General features: G+C 50.8%; 1 protein-coding gene and 2 non-coding genes across 3 annotated transcripts; all 3 read left to right on the forward strand.

Moving 5' to 3' along the window:
* Nucleotides 1-10,606: 10,606 nt before the first annotated feature.
* On the forward strand, nucleotides 10,607-15,845 carry RPS3 (ribosomal protein S3). Its single transcript, XM_075546285.1, has 7 exons — nucleotides 10,607-10,703; nucleotides 11,849-11,979; nucleotides 12,110-12,203; nucleotides 13,260-13,354; nucleotides 14,747-14,934; nucleotides 15,289-15,485; nucleotides 15,777-15,845. The coding sequence occupies exons 1-6, from the start codon at nucleotides 10,674-10,676 to the stop codon at nucleotides 15,480-15,482; spliced, it is 732 nt and encodes a 243-aa protein (XP_075402400.1). The 5' UTR covers nucleotides 10,607-10,673; the 3' UTR covers nucleotides 15,483-15,485; nucleotides 15,777-15,845.
* Nucleotides 11,561-11,708, forward strand: LOC142447579 (small nucleolar RNA SNORD15). The gene has a single exon (XR_012784253.1). It is a non-coding gene; the product is annotated as a small nucleolar RNA SNORD15 (small nucleolar RNA).
* Nucleotides 15,045-15,187, forward strand: LOC142447578 (small nucleolar RNA SNORD15). Its single transcript, XR_012784252.1, has one exon. It is a non-coding gene; the product is annotated as a small nucleolar RNA SNORD15 (small nucleolar RNA).
* Nucleotides 15,846-16,469: the final 624 nt, after the last annotated feature.

The following is a 16,469-nucleotide window of genomic DNA, read 5'->3' on the forward strand; positions in this document are numbered from 1 at the left end:
CTGAACGAAGGGATAGTTCCACCTCGGACCAGTGCTCTCCCCTCCATACTGCCAGCTCGTTCTTAAACGACCTGGGGCATCTTATCCTGCCACCAGCAAGGGGTCACAAGACCAGCATGAGCAATGCTTGATATCAGACCACAAGTACTGGCCCGGCTGCTGGGCGAAGAGTGGAATCTCATCCTAATCTGTGTTTCCCTTAAGATAAGCAAGGCGACCATCTTTATGTGTAAACGAATTAGCTAAATGAAGACTCGTGCCACCAGGAGCCCCTGGCTGGCTCAATTGTTTCAGCTCCCCACTATCGGCCTGGAAGCAGGGTGGTTTGAGTCCCCACAAGGACACCTCAGAAGACAGGCCTGAAGACCTGCTTCCAAAAAGATGTCGCCTTAGAACCTGGAAGGGCCGCGGCTGGCCTTGCACCCTTGGGTCTCCATGAGTCCTTGTGGCCGCAGCAGCCGCTGCCAACAGCAAAGCAGAAATGCACCCCACACGGGCTCAGAGCCACCCTGCTGGACACGGGAGAACTGCCCCACAGGGTGTCCCAGGCTGTCACCTTCATGGAAGCAGGCCACCACTTCTCTCTCCTGCAGCGAGACAGGGGCTCAAACCTCCAGCATTGGGGGGAAAGCTGGGCACTTCACCGGAGTGCCTCTGGGCTCCCGCTGTGGTCCACGATGTGAGAGGGGTGAGGGTTGGGGGGGGGGAGTCCGAAAGTACTGCTGCCAAACCATGGCCCTTTTCTTAAACAGAAGCATCAACATGTGAAGCTACTGCTCTGGGCATGTCCTCTAGTCGGAGAGCGGGGTCCCCACCCCCCCTTCCCAGGAGAATTCTGCGCTCTTTGATTTAGACCAGTGGAAAAGGAGGGTGCTGGCATTCTCCAGAGACTCCAATTATAGCCCTTTCGGCTGTCCTTTGTGTTTGGGGAAGCGAAAGAAGCCTGAGGGGCCAGATCAGGGGTTCGGGTAGAGGGGGTGAGGCTTCCCAAAGACCGGGTTGTAGGACAGCCCTGAGGTCTCAGAAGAACGAGCAAGTGCATCGTCTTCAGGAGGAAGAAGGAAACACGGGGGCCCCCTTTTCTGGCTTTCTCCTTGCCAGCACAATTTTCCATTTCCTTGAAATTTCCTCCTCACAAGCCTAGGTCGTTATCCTGTATCCTCTGAAAGAGAAATCGATCCGGATGCCCCACTGGGCTCTCACAGAGCAGTGAACTGACCTCTCAGCAGGTCTTCTAGAAAGCCATGGTTTGGACTGAACCTTTTTACGAAGGCACCGGCAGGAGGCTGAGGCGAGTGTGTGACAGGGCGAACTGGTGTGCCATCGCCCACGGATTGCACACACGTGTTCGAACATGCTGAGGACGGGATAAACGTGTGCCGATTGCCATCGGACCAGAGGGGCAGGGCCTTCTGACTGCCCCTCACAGATGACAGGGCACGGAGCTCTTCGGAGAAGCGTTAAGGGACGGGATCTGTTCAGACCTCGATGGAGGCCATGTGGAGACCCAGCAGCTTCCCGTGCGATATCTCTGCTTAATGAAGGTGACTGGGACCTTGTAGCAATACTTCTGGACTCACCTCATCTTCAAGCTGGGCAGTCAGTGAAAAGCGAGTCTCTTTCCAGCCTCCAAGCCCCCCACCCCTGCAGCCCCCTGCCCAGGGACCGCGGCTAAATGGCAGTTCGGGGCTTTCCCTCCTGAGAGTCAGTGTGCGGATGTACGTCCATCTTTTACACAAGGCGCCCTGCACCTCCCCCATCCACCTTAACTCAACCCTAACTGTAGCTTCAGAATTGTTTTCTATCAGGACATATAGAGCCATCTCACTCTCTTTAATAATTCCACAGTGTCCCATCAGATAAAAGGATTACAAATCACAGACGTTGTTCCCTACCGCCGGAATGCCGGTGATTTCCAAACCTTTTGCCGTAATGGACGTCCCACACAGATGTAAGTATTCACATGGGGGAATATATATTTGTAGGGTAGTTTCCTGGAAGCAGAATTGCTGGGTCAGAGGGCAAATGCTTTTGAAATGTTTTAGGTTATTGCCCAAAGGCCTGCTGTGTTCATTTACTATGTCATAGGAGGTCAGATGTTAACAAGCTTCTTTAAAAAATACATTATGCAGAGAAAATTAAAAATAGCAGTCATTGCCTCTGCCAATAGAAGCATCTTTTAAGAGCAACTACTCTGTGTCCAAAACTTTCCACCTATTGCCTCAATATGCATGCCATCTCTGAGACCCAGTCCACGAGGCCGGCCCTTCCAGGCAGGCAGACACAGGCAGAGCCGGGAGCCAGGCGTGAGCGTGCAGGGCACCGCAGCCTGGTCCTGGGTCTTGGGATGAGGAGCAGGATCTTCTCCCAGCACATGACCATGCCGTGTGATACCCGCCGGGATGGCAGTAAGATCGAGGCTGGGGGCTCACAGGCCCAGGAGCATGACATGAGGTGCTGTGGGGTAGGGTGAGGTGAACAACTTCACCGAGGTTGTTTTTGTTGGGTGCCACGGAGTCTGTTCTAGCTCACGGTGACCCAGTGCACTGCAGAAGGCGGCCCCACCCTGCCCTGGGCCATCCTCACGATTGCTGGGACCCATGGGTGCAGCCACTGTGTCCATCCCTCTCTTGGAAGGCCCTCCTCTCTTTTGCTGTCCCTCCACTTTACCAAGCATGATGGCCTTTCCTTCTCCAAGGACTGGCCTCTCCTGACAACACGTCCAAAGTATGTAAGACGAAGTCCTGCCATGTTTGCCTCTAAGGAGCGCTCTGGTCTGACTTCTTCCAACGCAGATTGGCATGTCCTTGTAGAGTCCGTGGTACTTTCAATAGTCTTTCCCAGCACCACCTTTCACATGCATCAATCCTTCCTTGGTCATGGAGCACAATTCATCCTCAAAGCAACATCCTTGCACTTCAGTGCTCTAAAGAGGTCTTGAGCGGCACAGTGACCGAACGCAGCACACCACTTGATCTCTTGACTGCTGCTTCCATGAACATTGATTGTAGATCCCAGCAGTTCAAAATCCTGGACAACTCCCACGATTTCTCCGTCCGCCATGATGTGAGCCAATGGTCCAGCTGTGAGGCGTTGGGTCTTCCTCACATGGACTTGTCATCCATACTGCAGGCTGTCGTCCTGGATCTTCATCCGCAGGCGCTTTCGATCCCCCTCACGTTCAGCACGCCAACGTGTGTCACCTGCATCTAGCAGATTGCTCATAAGCCATCCCCCGATCCTGATGTCACATTCTCCATCAAATAATACAGCTTCTCTGATGATTTCTTGGCTCAACATACAGAGTCAACCAGTACGGTGAGAAGATACCACCCTGCCGCAGACCTTTCCTGATGTGAACCGCACAGTAGTCCCTTGTTCTGTTCACACAACTGCCTCTTGCTCCATGTACCACTTTCTCATGAGCACAGTGAAGGATTCTGGAATCTTCATTCTTGTCAAGGTTATCCGCTGTTTTTTATGGTGCATACAATCGAAGGCCTCTCCATAGCCGATGAAACACAAGTAAACAGCTTCCTGGCCGTCTCTGCTTTCAGTCAAGCTTCATCTGCCATCAGCAGTCCTATCCCTTGTTCAATGTCCTCTTCGGGGTCTGGCCTGCTGCAACCATTGTCGGATGAGCTTAGGCAAGCTTGTACTTGCGCACGGTATCAATGACACTGTTCTGTAGTGTGAGCATTCTGCTGGGTCGCCCTTTGGGTCTCTTCCGGTCAGTTGGCCAGATGTCCTGGCATAGACGAGTGAGTGCTTCTTCAGCGTGCTGAAACATTTCCATGGGCATTCCAACAATTCCTGGCTTTGGCTAAGGCATTTAGTTCACTCGTCTTGCTCGTATGCTGCCTCCTGAAATGCTGGAATCTTCCACGAGTTCTTTCTGGCACAGTGATTCTGTGTATCCTTTCCATCTTCTCCTGACGCTTCTTTGCATCGTTCACCGCCTTGCCCATAGAATCTTTCAGGACTGCAACGCTAGGCTTGCATTTTTCTCTTGAGTTCTTTCAGTTTCAGCATGTTTCTCGCATGCTGTGAATATGTGGCAAGCGCTGCTGGGGGATCCCTTTGATCCTCAAGGCAGCCTGAGCAAAAATTCACCTGCGACTGTCATTATTCTGAGTGACTAGACACAGAAACTGAGACAGACAGAGGGCTTTAAGCCATTTGCCTATCAAGCCACATGGCCAGCATCACCCAGAACCTGTCCTGACGCACCCCCGAGAGAAGCGCCTCTTCCTGGGGGAACCCGGATGACGAATCAAGCCATCGTTGTCTTGCCCATCCGCGTGCCCGCTGATGCTAAGCTATCTGAGATCTCCAGCCTGCTGAACACAGCCCAGCTCTGGTCTCCGCGACTCCTAGTCTGAGGCAGCAAGGAGGAGGAATGGGGCTTGACTGTGGGAATCGTTGATGGGAGGGGGCGTGGGGTTTTCAGACCCATGCTGCCAGTCAGGCCAGGCCAGGCCAGGGCGAGCTTTCGGGGAAGTCCTGGGTTTGAGTGTGTCCCGAGGGGCTGCTGAGATTTCCCTAATGGCCTTGTCCTGTAAAAGGAACCAAAATGAAGTTTCCATGGTCTTTAAAGGATCCCTCGTGGCGTCATGGGCTAAGAGTTGGTCTGTGAACTGTAAGACCTGCGGTTTGAGCCCTTCGGTGACTGTGAGGGAGAAAGACGAGGCTTTCTGCTCCGATAAAGGTGTACAGCTTTGGAAACCCACAGGGGCGGGTCTATGCTGTTCTATAGGGTTGAAACTGACTCAATGACAGTTTGGTTTGAAGAGGTCTTGAAAGTCTCATCCCTGGCTACATGCTCAACTGCTAACCCAAAGGTCAGTGGTTCGAATCCACCTAGTGGCTCCTCGGGAGAAAGCCGTGGGAGGCTACTCCCATGAAGATGACAGCCAAGAACACGATGGGCAGACAGTTCTACGGTCACATGGGTTGACATGGGTCAGAATTGACTCTGGGACCCAGCAACAACCCAAACCCAAACTCACTGCTCCTCGGTAGATTCTCACCCATACAGCGACCTGACCCCCTGTAAGATGGACACTTCCTGAGAGTGTAAATCTGCACAGGAACACACTTTCTCATCTCTCTCCCTCAACAGCAACAACGTAGCCTTTGAGATGTAGTGAGCTGGAATCTCAACGTGCTGCCCCGTTTGAAAATCAGACCCCAAAAGACTTTGGTACAAAACCAAGAGAGCGTACACTGTCTGAATGATTTTTAAGGTATGAACGATATGTTGAAAAGGCAGCATTTGGGTTTGGGGGGGGAACGAATGCCACTCTTTTTAACGTGGCTACTCGAAAGCCTACGCAGCTCACGTAATATGACCTTGCAACGACACTTCCTTCAGGGGACCTGCCTCTGCCTCCTCCAGACGCTCCTGCTCTGTGCTCCCTGTCAGGGAGCTTTCATTGGGAGGGGGGGGGGGGCGAATGGCAGCTGAACCTCATCCTGCAGGGTCTCCATGAGTTAGAACTGATACCCTGGCAGTGAGTTTGGTCTTTTACCACCTGACACAGCCTGCCAGTGCCGGGGCTCTGCCGCCCTCTGGCGGCTGCTCTTCCAAGCTGCCCTTTACCCTGAGTGGCCGGGGATGGGACTGAACCGGACTTGAAACGGTGAGATACCAACCCACTATTTCACCCACCTAATATCCTGTTTGGGTCTTAGAGAATCCAGAGGTGCTTTCCATAAAGAATGTAAGACAGGAAAAATGAGGAGCTGATGCCAGGGGCTTAAGTGGAGAGCAAATGTTTTGAGAAGGATGAGGGCAATGAATGTACAAATGTGCTTTACACTATTGGTGTATGTGTGGATTGTGATAAGAGTTGTATGAGCCCCTAATAAAGTGATTTTTTAAAAAGACTGTAAGACAGCTTCTGTTGTTGTTGTTGTTGCTGCTGTTGCTGTTGTTGCTGTTGGGTGTCGTCCTGACCCACAGTGACAACAGAGGGAAACACTGCCTGGACAATTGGTCCCCTGCCTGGGCCCACTGGTGCCGTCACTGTGTCAGTCCATTTCCTTGAGGGACTCCTCTTTTCTTTGCTGCCCAAACACTTCACCAGGCACAGTGTCCATCTCCAGGGACTGGTCTCTCCTGACAGCATGTCCAAAGAATGTAAGTCAACGTCTGGTCTCACTGCTTCCAACACAGACAGGCGTGTCCTTTTATCAGTCTGTGGGACTTTCAGCATTCTTCTCCAGAACCACAATCCAGACGCATCGATTCTTCTTGGGTCTTCCGTACTCAATGTCCAATTTTCACAGGCAGATGGGGTGATGGAAAAATACCACGATTGGGGTAAGCTTAACCTCAGTCCTCAAAGAAGCAGCCTTGGCGTTCTTACTCTAAAGAAGCCTTGTGCAGCAGATAGATCTAATGCTGTGTCTCTCCGGGTCTCCTGACTGCTGCTTCTAGGAACACTGACTATGGATCCCAGAAAGACCAAAACCCTTGACAACGTCTACGTTTTCTCCATCTATCATGATGTTACCTATTGGCCCAGTTGTGAGAATTGCTGTCTTCTTTACATTGAGCTGTAACCCTTACCGAAGGCTGTCATCCTTGAGCTCTGTCGGCAAGCACTTCAAGTCCTCCTTACTTTCAGCAAGCAAAGTTGTTTCATCAGCAAGCCATCCTCCAATCCTGATGCCACACTCTTCTTCATCTAATCCAGCCTCTCTGATGACTTGCTCAGCACACCGGTTGAATATGAATGGTGAGAGGAGGCATCCCTGATGGCCACCTTTCCTGATGTTAAACTGTGCGGTACCCTCCTGTTCTGTTCGCACAACTGCCTCTGGAGCCAGGTACAAGCTCCTAGGGAGCACAATGAAGTGTCGCAGAACTCCCACCCTTCTCAAGGTCATCCGCAGTGTAGTCTTACAGTGCACGCAGTCAGTGGCTTGGCACAGTAAATGAAAAACAAATAAGCATCTTTCTGCTAGTCTCTGATTCCAGCCAAGCTCCATCTAACTTCAACAATGCTACCCCTTGTTCCACGTCCCCTTCTGAATGCAGCCTGAACCTCTGGCAGTGTCCTGCTGCCACTGGCACTGTGTGGGCTTCAGTAAAACTTTAGCTGCGTGTGATATCAGTGATATTACTCAATAATTTGAACATTCTGTTGGGCCGTCTTCTTTGGAATGGATACAAATGAAGATCTCTTCCAGTCAATTGCCCAAGTCGCTGGTTTCTATTGATAATCCCTCAACTAGTCACTGCATACAATGAAGATGTCTTAGAGATCTCTTAGTGTCTCCAACGGTGGCTTCCAGAGGATGGGACATTGGCAGTGACATCTGGGAAACAATATTGCCCACATTCTTAAGTTTCTGTTAATATGTAATTTTACGAGGGGGGTGGGACATCTGGAATTTTAGTCTGAGCAGACTGTTTCCTTTATCTGTAAAACGGGTGTGGTTGGGTGCTTTAGAATTGGTTCCAACTTAGAATGAAGTCACTTGACAGCGGAGCACCACCCCGGGGTCACCTTGACGGAAGCCGATCACCAGGTTTTTCTCCGGCGCACCATGGGGTGGGGTTGAACCACCAACCTTTGGGCTTATAGGTGAGCGCACAACTGTGAATAGCTTGAGACGAGGTTACACTAGGTGGTGAGGATGGTGCATATGAAGTACTTCCCACACAGTGGGAAGCTTTCCGTCAGCAAGAAACAGAACCATGTATATGGGAGGGTTAATGAAATATTGTTGATTTCATTTCTTGAGATGGGCTATGTAAATCTATATGGTGTGTTTTTTTCTTTAAAAAACAAAAGAAAAGGAAATTACACCGGATTCCTTGTCCCTCACACCTAAATGGTGGTCTGAGTGGCTAAAAACAAAACAAACAAACAAACAAAAAAACATAAGGAGGAAAAGTAAAAGTGAAATAGATTTGGAGTCTTTTGTGACAAACACGTTTGGCTCAAACAGAGAAGTTCATTACTGCATACGTAGAAATAAATGCTGTTCTCCTTCAGTGCTAGGATACTGGGTCAGACCCTTCTTTGGGAGTTAGCAAAGGGCGGTGGGAAGAATCTCAATTTTAATGGCACCTGGGGCTGAGAAGACACTCAGCCAGTTCAGGGTCTTCCTGGAAATTTACCAACCTAGACCCACCCCAGTGAGCCCTGATGGTGGAGAGGTGCTCCATTGGGTTGCTGACTGCAAGGCCAGCTGTTCAATACCACCAGCCGCTCTGCAGGAGAAAGATGGGGCTTTCTACTCCCATAGAAACGTACTGTCTCGGAAACCCAGGGGGAAGTATGAGTTGGCATCGACTCAATGGCAGTGTAAAACCAACCGCAAGCCAACACAGCCAAGCCGGGAAATAGGAGGAGAGGTCATGGACCCACCCCATTGCTAGCCCTGGAATTTCCAGGATCCACAGAGACATTCCCAGGGTTGTAGAGAATGGAAATATAAATCCAAAAGAGAAAGTAGAACTGCTTAAAATATCCAACTATTTAAAAACAAACCCAATTTAGTGTACGTTGAAAGTGGGTCATTGTGAGTATCAAAGCACTGGGGCATTGCTAAGCCTGTGATTACATTGAAATGAGTGCCTACCTACTTGAACATGTCGACCACACAGCAATGCTGGGAATTATGTTGTTGGCAAGTTTGTTTAAACTTATGATGAAAATTCCTCTTTGTTAGGATAGTCCTGCATATTCACATACCAAATGCCAGCAGCTCCTAGTGATCCTATAGGGCAGAGTAGAACTGCTCCGTGGGATTTCCAAAATAGTCCGTTTTTATGGGAGCAGACAACCTCATCTTTCTCCCTCAGAACTGCTGGTGGATTTGAACCACTGCCTCTGTGGTTAGCAGCCCCATGCTTATCCAAGTCATAGTGACCCTATGGAGTAAAACAGAGCAGCATGGCCTCTGTGAGTTTCAGAGGCTATAAATCTTTACTAGAACAGAAAGCCTCCTCTTTCCCCTATGGATCTGCTGGTGGTTTCAAACTGCTGACTCTATGGTTAGCTGCCCATTTAGTAACCCATTACACCAGAGGGGACCCCACAGGGCCACTCCATTAGCTTAATTAGTAAAGAATGTTTGCCTTGAGCATTATGCTCTTTTAAATAACCATCTATGTGGGATCAAATTAGTAACAGAATGATGCCCAGGGACTTGTCCCTACTGGTAACGGGAATTATTCGGAATGGCCCAAAGGCTCCTCTTCCTGAAAGCCCAAAGCTTCTCTCTCTCTCAGTCCTCGCTGCTCCGCCAGTCATGCTGGAGACCTGGCTGCTGCCCCTCAACACTGTTGGCTGCAAGTCCACTCTTGGCCCTTACCCTCCCCCTCTGCCTTTAGGCTAACCCGGCTGTCTACATAGCCTTGTCCTGAGGAGGGAACCAGGGCGTTGGAAATATGGGCTTATTGCCACCTTGTTTCTGTCCTTTAGAAATCTTCATGTCTGTATGTCAGTAATGGAATACTGTTCCTTGTTCCCAAGTGTTTGTGTCCCATCCTGTCTTCTCGTGTACTACCTTACCTCCCTTAACGGGCTCCCAAAGCGGTCCAGGGGGCTGGGGCGTGGCTGAGGGTGCCAGATGGGGAGAGAGCGGTTGGCCACATCTCCGTGGTTGCTGGTTGTGGCCACCAGAGAGCGCAGAAGGCGGCGCTTTGAGAGAGCTGGAGGGAGAGCGGCTGTTCCCTCTTAAAATTACGAGTTGGGCTGTGATCCATACGGTACGCAGTTCGAAACCACCAGCTGCTCTGAAGAAGACAGACTGGGCTTTCTACTACCATAAATAGTCACAGTCTCTGAAATCCACAGGGACTCACTATGAGTCAGTATGATTTAATGACTGAAGGCAGTGAATTTGGTTGGAGATTTGGATAACTCGACTGCTCTTGGTCCTTGATCTTGGGTTTGATAACACACCCTCTGAAAAGGCCTAGCTCCTCGGCCCCTCTGGGCCGTCCCTAACCAGACCTGAGAAAGGTAGGCCTTCCTTTAGCTGCCCTTGAACCCCCTGTCTTCAGACGAAATGCGGATCCCAGGAACAGATGGGGTGGGGACATCCTAAGTAAGCCTCTGCTTCATCAGCAACTCTCTTCCAGCAACGTGACCTCACATTTAATTCTCTATATCGGCACCCCTCAATGTCAGCTCTGAGCTTCGGGAAGGCAGACACTGAGTCGGGTTCACCAGTGTCCCCGGAGCTGGCACAGGCAGTGGTTCCAGTAATAATAAATCATGCTAATTAAATGGCGTACTTACTGTGTGCCTGGTGCTTTTCTAAACGCCTTGTCTGTTTTCATTTCACAACCATTCCTCCCTGGGGTGGGGTTACTGAGATTACCATCCCGCTTTAGAGGAAACTGAGACGGAGATAACTAGCTCAAGGTCACACCTTTTGTAAACAATCAGACTAGGAATGTAAACCTAGGCTGACTCAAACCTGTTTCCTTAAATTCCATAGCAAACTATTTAAATGATTGATAAAGTTTTGTTGAATGATTAAAAAAAAAAAGGAGCCTCTTCAAAACCGAGGCGTTCTGAAACTACATTTCCCAGAAGCGCCCGCAAGCGGAGACGTGGCGCAGTTTTTTGTCGTACTTCCGTGCCCTTTATACGCACTTCCGCCCATGCGCCCATTCCTTTCCTTTCGGCGGCGCGCGGCGCAAGATGGCGGTGCAGATTTCCAAGAAGAGGAAGGTGAGCCGCTGGGGCCGAGTCCGGGGATCTGAGGCACCGCGCGCGTGCGAAGCCTCTCCAAGTGTCACCCTGGGGTTCGCAGCTCTGTGCCCCGCCCAGGGAGGCTCCTTGAAATGCGTGGCCGCCCCCGCGGGCGGTGGATGGCTCTGGATTGAGCGGGCCCCGCTCGGGCGGGCGGGCGGGCGAGCGAGCGAGCGAGCGAGGCGATGTGGCGCGGAGGAAGGGCGAGACGGGACGGTGCCTGCTGGTTCCGGCCGGGGTGCAGACGTGAGCCCTGGGCGGCCTTCCTCGCCTAGGGAAGACGCTAGCCCGCGTGTCCTCCCCGACCGGAGAAAAGTAGCCAGCGTGGTATTTGGGGGCCGTGAGTAGTTCGCTTCAGGTCCTGCACGGTGACTGAGGGAGGGGGGGATACTGTGGTGTATCCCCGCGTTCCCGATAACCTGCCTGGGTGCACCTTCTGCACCCCTGAAAAGTTGTGACGCTTTGTTTCATTGGGGAGCCAAGGAAAAGTTGTCATGGCCGATGGAGGGAGATGTTCACGGGGAAGAGGCTTCTCGAACCCCCACCACCAAGTTTGAGAACAGCATTAGCCTATTTGCTCTTGGCATAGAGCTGCTTTGATCCGTAGTTGAAAGTTAAGCACCTTTGTGAGGTAGCATGGGCCGTCTCTGGTAGGTAAGACACAGGTCGAGGAAAGCAATCTAATAAGACGGGCTTCTCGTGGGCCGAGTGATGGCCGAGCCAGGCAGGCGCCCACCCTGCACGCTGATCTGCCCCTTCACACAGCGTGTTGCCCCTCTGTGCCCAGTGAATGGGGTGTGGATGTGCCGTTTTGGCGCGTGGACGAGTCTAAAGCCCTTCAGTGAAGAGATGATGACGAGTCTGATGGGAGGTGTTGTCTTTGTCCAGGCGGCTTGCTCTGTGCTGCGTTCTGTGGCTCAGTGTCAAGGGCCCTGGGTCAAAGTCACTTCCTGAAGATGACTTAGAGGCATTTGTCTGAGAAGGGTTGTCAACACGTTGCTTGGGACCAGTGATGAGTTGTTGTCCTCGTGGATTGGGTCCGCAAGGCAGGTCAGTCTTGGGTTATACAGATGGAAATGGGCCTTGCACCGATGTCCTAATTTTGAGCTTTGCTTTTGGGTTAGTTTGTCGCTGATGGCATCTTCAAAGCCGAACTGAATGAATTTCTCACGCGGGAGCTAGCTGAAGATGGTTACTCTGGCGTTGAAGTTCGAGTTACACCAACCAGGACAGAAATCATTATCCTAGCCACCAGGTAAGACCTCAGTAAAACAGTTGTTGAACTCTTGCCGGAAGCTCATGTCATCAGAATTTTAGCATGCTTCTGACAGTTCACTGCCACATTTGTGCAAGCCGTGACCTGTCACTTTCCTGCCCCCACCCAGGACGCAGAATGTTCTTGGTGAGAAGGGTCGGAGGATCCGAGAGTTGACTGCCGTCGTTCAAAAGAGATTTGGCTTCCCGGAGGGCAGTGTGGAGGTGAGTCCTGCTTTAGCTTTGGCCAAAGATTGCCGGAGACCCAAAATGGCTCTTCTAGGAGCCTCATATCGAGAGCCATTACATGAGTGGATGGCAGTGGGTTTTTTGTTAACATGTATTTTAACATTCAGCACCGGGATCTGCCTTGTACATGTGAGTGACACATAGGATGTCATGATGTGTGTGGCTGAGATGAGTAGATTTGGGGGAGGGCAAGGTATAGTCCCATCTGTGCTACTGGGAGTGGGTGTTAGGGAGAAAGATGCTGGTGTGGTAAGAACTGAAGCCATCAAAGGGATCAGGTATAAGACATGCAAAAAATATATATATATATTTATATATAGATATATGCACACACCATAGTGAATGAAGGGGAGTGGAGACCCAAAGCCCATTTGTCGGCCACTGGAGATCCCCTCACAGAGGGGGGTTTAGGAGAGGAGATGGGTCAGTCAGGGTGCGATGTGGCACCGATGAAGAACACAGCTTTCCCCCAGATCCTGGATGCTTCCTCCCCCAACTACCATGATCCGAATTCTACCTTGCAGGGCTGGATAGGGCAGAGGTTGTACACTGCTGCATATTGGGGCTGGAGGCACAGGGAATTCAGGGTGGATGATACCGTCAGGACCAGGGGTGTGAGGGGTGATACTGGAAGAGTAGAGAGTGAGTGGTTTGGAAAGGGGGAACCGATTACAAGGATCCACATGTGACCTCACTGGGAGATGGGACGGCAGAGAAGGGTGGGGGGAGACTCCGGATAGGGCAAGATATGACAAAATAACAATATAAATTATCAAGGGCTCATGGAGGGGAGGGAGGGGGAAAAAAGAGGACCTGATGCAAAGGGCTTAAGTGGAGAGCAAATGCTTTGAAAATGATTAGGGCAAAGAATGTACAGATGTGCTTTATACAATTGATGTATTATATGTATGGGTTGTGATAAGAGTTGTATTAGCTCCTAATGTTAAAAACCTGAAACCATATAAATGTGTTGGTTTAATGGGAAGCAATGCAGAGAAGCAAGATTACAGGTGCGCCTTGTTTTCTTTCAAGCTTTATGCTGAAAAGGTGGCCACGAGAGGCCTGTGCGCCATTGCCCAGGCAGAGTCCCTGCGCTACAAACTGCTCGGCGGCCTTGCTGTGCGGAGGTGAGTATCTCTTGGCTTTTCATGTTTCTTGTGTGTGGATCAGGACGTCCTAGTGTGTCTGCCATTTTGTTAATCCAGCCGATGAATCCTTTGTTGCAGGCTTTGATTGCTCGCTCGTCTCTGGGGACTGTCACAGTAAGATAATGGCAGCTCATGCCCTCACTTAGCATAGATTGGCAGTGGCTCTGTTCTAGGTGTCTTGAGAGTGGACCAGAAGTAAATCTCCCAGGAAGGAGCAGGGGCTGATTTCCTTAGAGAAGCTGTGGAAGCGGGTGGGGGGTGAAGGTGGGCAGTGCCTGGGTTCATGCAACTGAGAAGAAACTAGAAGTCAGATGGCTTTGCTATGGACTGTACAGAGTTACATCATCCTTGATCTGAGCACCAGACTTCTGTCAGCTGTGTGGGAAGGATGAGCTGGCCCGTATGTGCACATGATTGCTGTAGGGCGTGGTCTGGGCCAGCATCACTGCCATCAAGTGAGAACTTTATTCCACCCAAACCCACAGAACTAGAACTCTGACCTCTGGGTCCCTTTTGGGTGATGCCTGAGTTTAATAGTGTGTTTTATTAAACAATTTGTATTGAAAGCAGCAGAACCTTCCTCAAATTTGTGACTAAGGGGTACAAACACAAGTTGGGTGTATAGCCAGTCCTCAGCCTTAGTGTCTAGCATGCACTCCAGTATCAAGGCACCCAATCTAAAGCCTGAGGCGAATACAGACTCATTTCAGTAGTACATCAGGGGGCAAACTGACTGTCCACTAGACATTGGACTTTCAGCTTTGGTTGCATGATCAGCAGTTCAAACCCACCGTCCCCTTAGCTGGGGAAAGATGAGGCTCTGCCCTGCGGAGTTGATGTGCACTGGAATCAGCTCTGCAGTGGTCAGCTTTATGTTAAGACATTGGGGACAGTTTTTAAACGCCTGGACTGTGCTGGTGTGATTGATCCAGGGTAGGTCCCAGGCGATGGTTTTCTTGTTTGGGGATTTTTAATCATATTATTGGGGGCTCGTACAACTCTTATCACAGTCCATCCATATATCCATTGTGTCAAGCACGATTTTCTTGTTCTTAATCGCCTTGAAGTAATCCTGTGAGGGGGCTTTAAAGGAAAGTGGAATTAAGAGAGGTCGGTGGCATTTTTCCATGAGTTTTTGAAGCCCCCTCGTCTGCATCGTAGGTTAGGAGTTTAACCTTCCTGTTCTAAGGGATTAGCATTAGATTCTGTATGATGGGAGTAGAGGTAGGGGTTGGTTCTTGGGTTAGGCCGTTCAACTTTGTTCTTAACTAGAGGAATGTTAAAACCAGCTGCGTGACCTAACATTTTGGTGGAAGAGAACCCACATCTGGGGAAGGTGGGCTGGTGGTCACGTGAGTGGATCTCTCGCAGGGCCTGCTATGGCGTGCTGCGGTTCATCATGGAGAGCGGGGCCAAGGGCTGCGAGGTCGTGGTGTCCGGGAAACTCCGAGGACAGAGAGCCAAGTCGATGAAGTTCGTGGACGGCCTCATGATCCACAGCGGGGACCCCGTTAACTACTACGTGGACACGGCTGTGCGCCACGTGCTGCTCAGGCAGGGTGAGCGCCGGGGCTCTCGGTGCCGTGTGTTGATTGTCTGGATTCGTGGGGTTGCCGGGTTCTGTTCGAGCTTTGATTGTACCTGTCCCCTGCCCCAGCGTCCCGTGTGCCTTCGGTGATGACACGATGACGAGTCAGAAAGGCCACCTCCTGCTCTTGGTGCTGCTCAGTGCCACGTTCTGTGGTCCTGGTCATCGCTCTTTTGCAGAGGTGTCCTGTTCGTTGCTGATCTAGAGGCATTTGTCTGAGAAGGCACAAGCTCCAAGGGGCTCTTTCCCTTCTGTGCTGTTGTGGGTGGGGGGTGAGGGAGCTGAGGAAACCCTGCTGGGTCCTTAACTCTGGTGTGTCCTCTAGGTGTGCTGGGCATCAAAGTGAAGATCATGCTGCCCTGGGACCCAAGTGGTAAGATTGGCCCTAAGAAGCCCCTGCCTGACCATGTGAGCATCGTGGAACCTAAGGATGAGATCCTGCCCACCACGCCCATCTCCGAGCAGAAGGGCGGGAAGCCAGAGCCGCCAGCCATGCCTCAGCCAGTCCCCACTGCCTAACAGGTATGTTATGTCTGGGGTCTCTTGGCAGAATAGGGCCCTGTCCCCTTGTTAATTATGCTGTGGTGTAACCACTTGGATAAAAATTTGATTACACATCTTGTGAGCAAGCCCAGGCTGGGGCCAGAAGGACAACCCCTTGTCATCCTTGTAATAAGCTCCCCAGCAGCCACCTGGATGGACAAGAGTCACTTGTCCTGTGCAACCCATAGTGGGAGTCTATGCTCCTGTGACCGCACGCACGCAAGGAATCTGCTGTTCAAGGGGAGTTAATGTTGTGTTTTCTGTTTGCAGGGTCTCCTTGGCAACTGGATCTGACGTGTGGATGTTGCTCTGTAGAACTTTAATAAACGTTCTTTTAAAGACATGTTGCCTGGCGTCATTGTGTCCCGCAGTCAGACTGAAGCTCAGGTTGACAGGTGTGAGCATATATGCATGTGTTGTCCTTGATTGGCCCTTGGGCCAGTTTGGACTCTTTTTAGATCTCTTGGTTTTAACCTTAGCTCGCTTGACTGTCAAGGGCCAGTACAGGGAGACGTGACAGTAGCTTACCCATCTTTGGGGAATGATTTTACATGATGAATAAAGAAGTACTGCACATAAATGTAATGGTGATTGTATTTGGGGTCACACTGCCCTCTAGACATTCTATTAGAATCCTCAACATTCCGATCGTCTTTTTATTGAGACAGGCAGTGTGTGTGTGGCACACTGTACGGATGGGGTTGGCAGTGCACTTTGTCAGTGTTGTTGGAAGTAAGATCCCGTCCTTACTAGAAACACTTGTCTTGATAATGGACGTAATGGATCACTTAAAGACCCACACACACTTCCAGGAGGTGGGAAGTTTCTCATGGCCAAGAACTAGACCCTAAGTGTTCCTGACACAGGGATGATCCTTTTTTTCTGGTCCATGAGGTTCCTGGGAATGTGTGCCAGTGCGCTGGTTTTCAAGGTTCCCGGCAGGCTGGCTGGTAGGAGCATACG

Source organism: Tenrec ecaudatus, chromosome 4, assembly GCF_050624435.1.
Source record: "Tenrec ecaudatus isolate mTenEca1 chromosome 4, mTenEca1.hap1, whole genome shotgun sequence".
Taxonomy (NCBI): domain Eukaryota; kingdom Metazoa; phylum Chordata; class Mammalia; order Afrosoricida; family Tenrecidae; genus Tenrec; species Tenrec ecaudatus.

Bases quoted from the DNA above. Each gene is read 5' to 3' on its own strand.
- RPS3 (XM_075546285.1), top strand. From the start codon at position 10,674: ATGGCGGTGCAGATTTCCAAGAAGAGGAAG. The intron at 10,704-11,848 runs GTGAGCCGCTGG...CTTTTGGGTTAG, and splicing joins AGATTTCCAAGAAGAGGAAG to TTTGTCGCTGATGGCATCTT. The intron at 13,355-14,746 runs GTGAGTATCTCT...GATCTCTCGCAG, and splicing joins GGCGGCCTTGCTGTGCGGAG to GGCCTGCTATGGCGTGCTGC.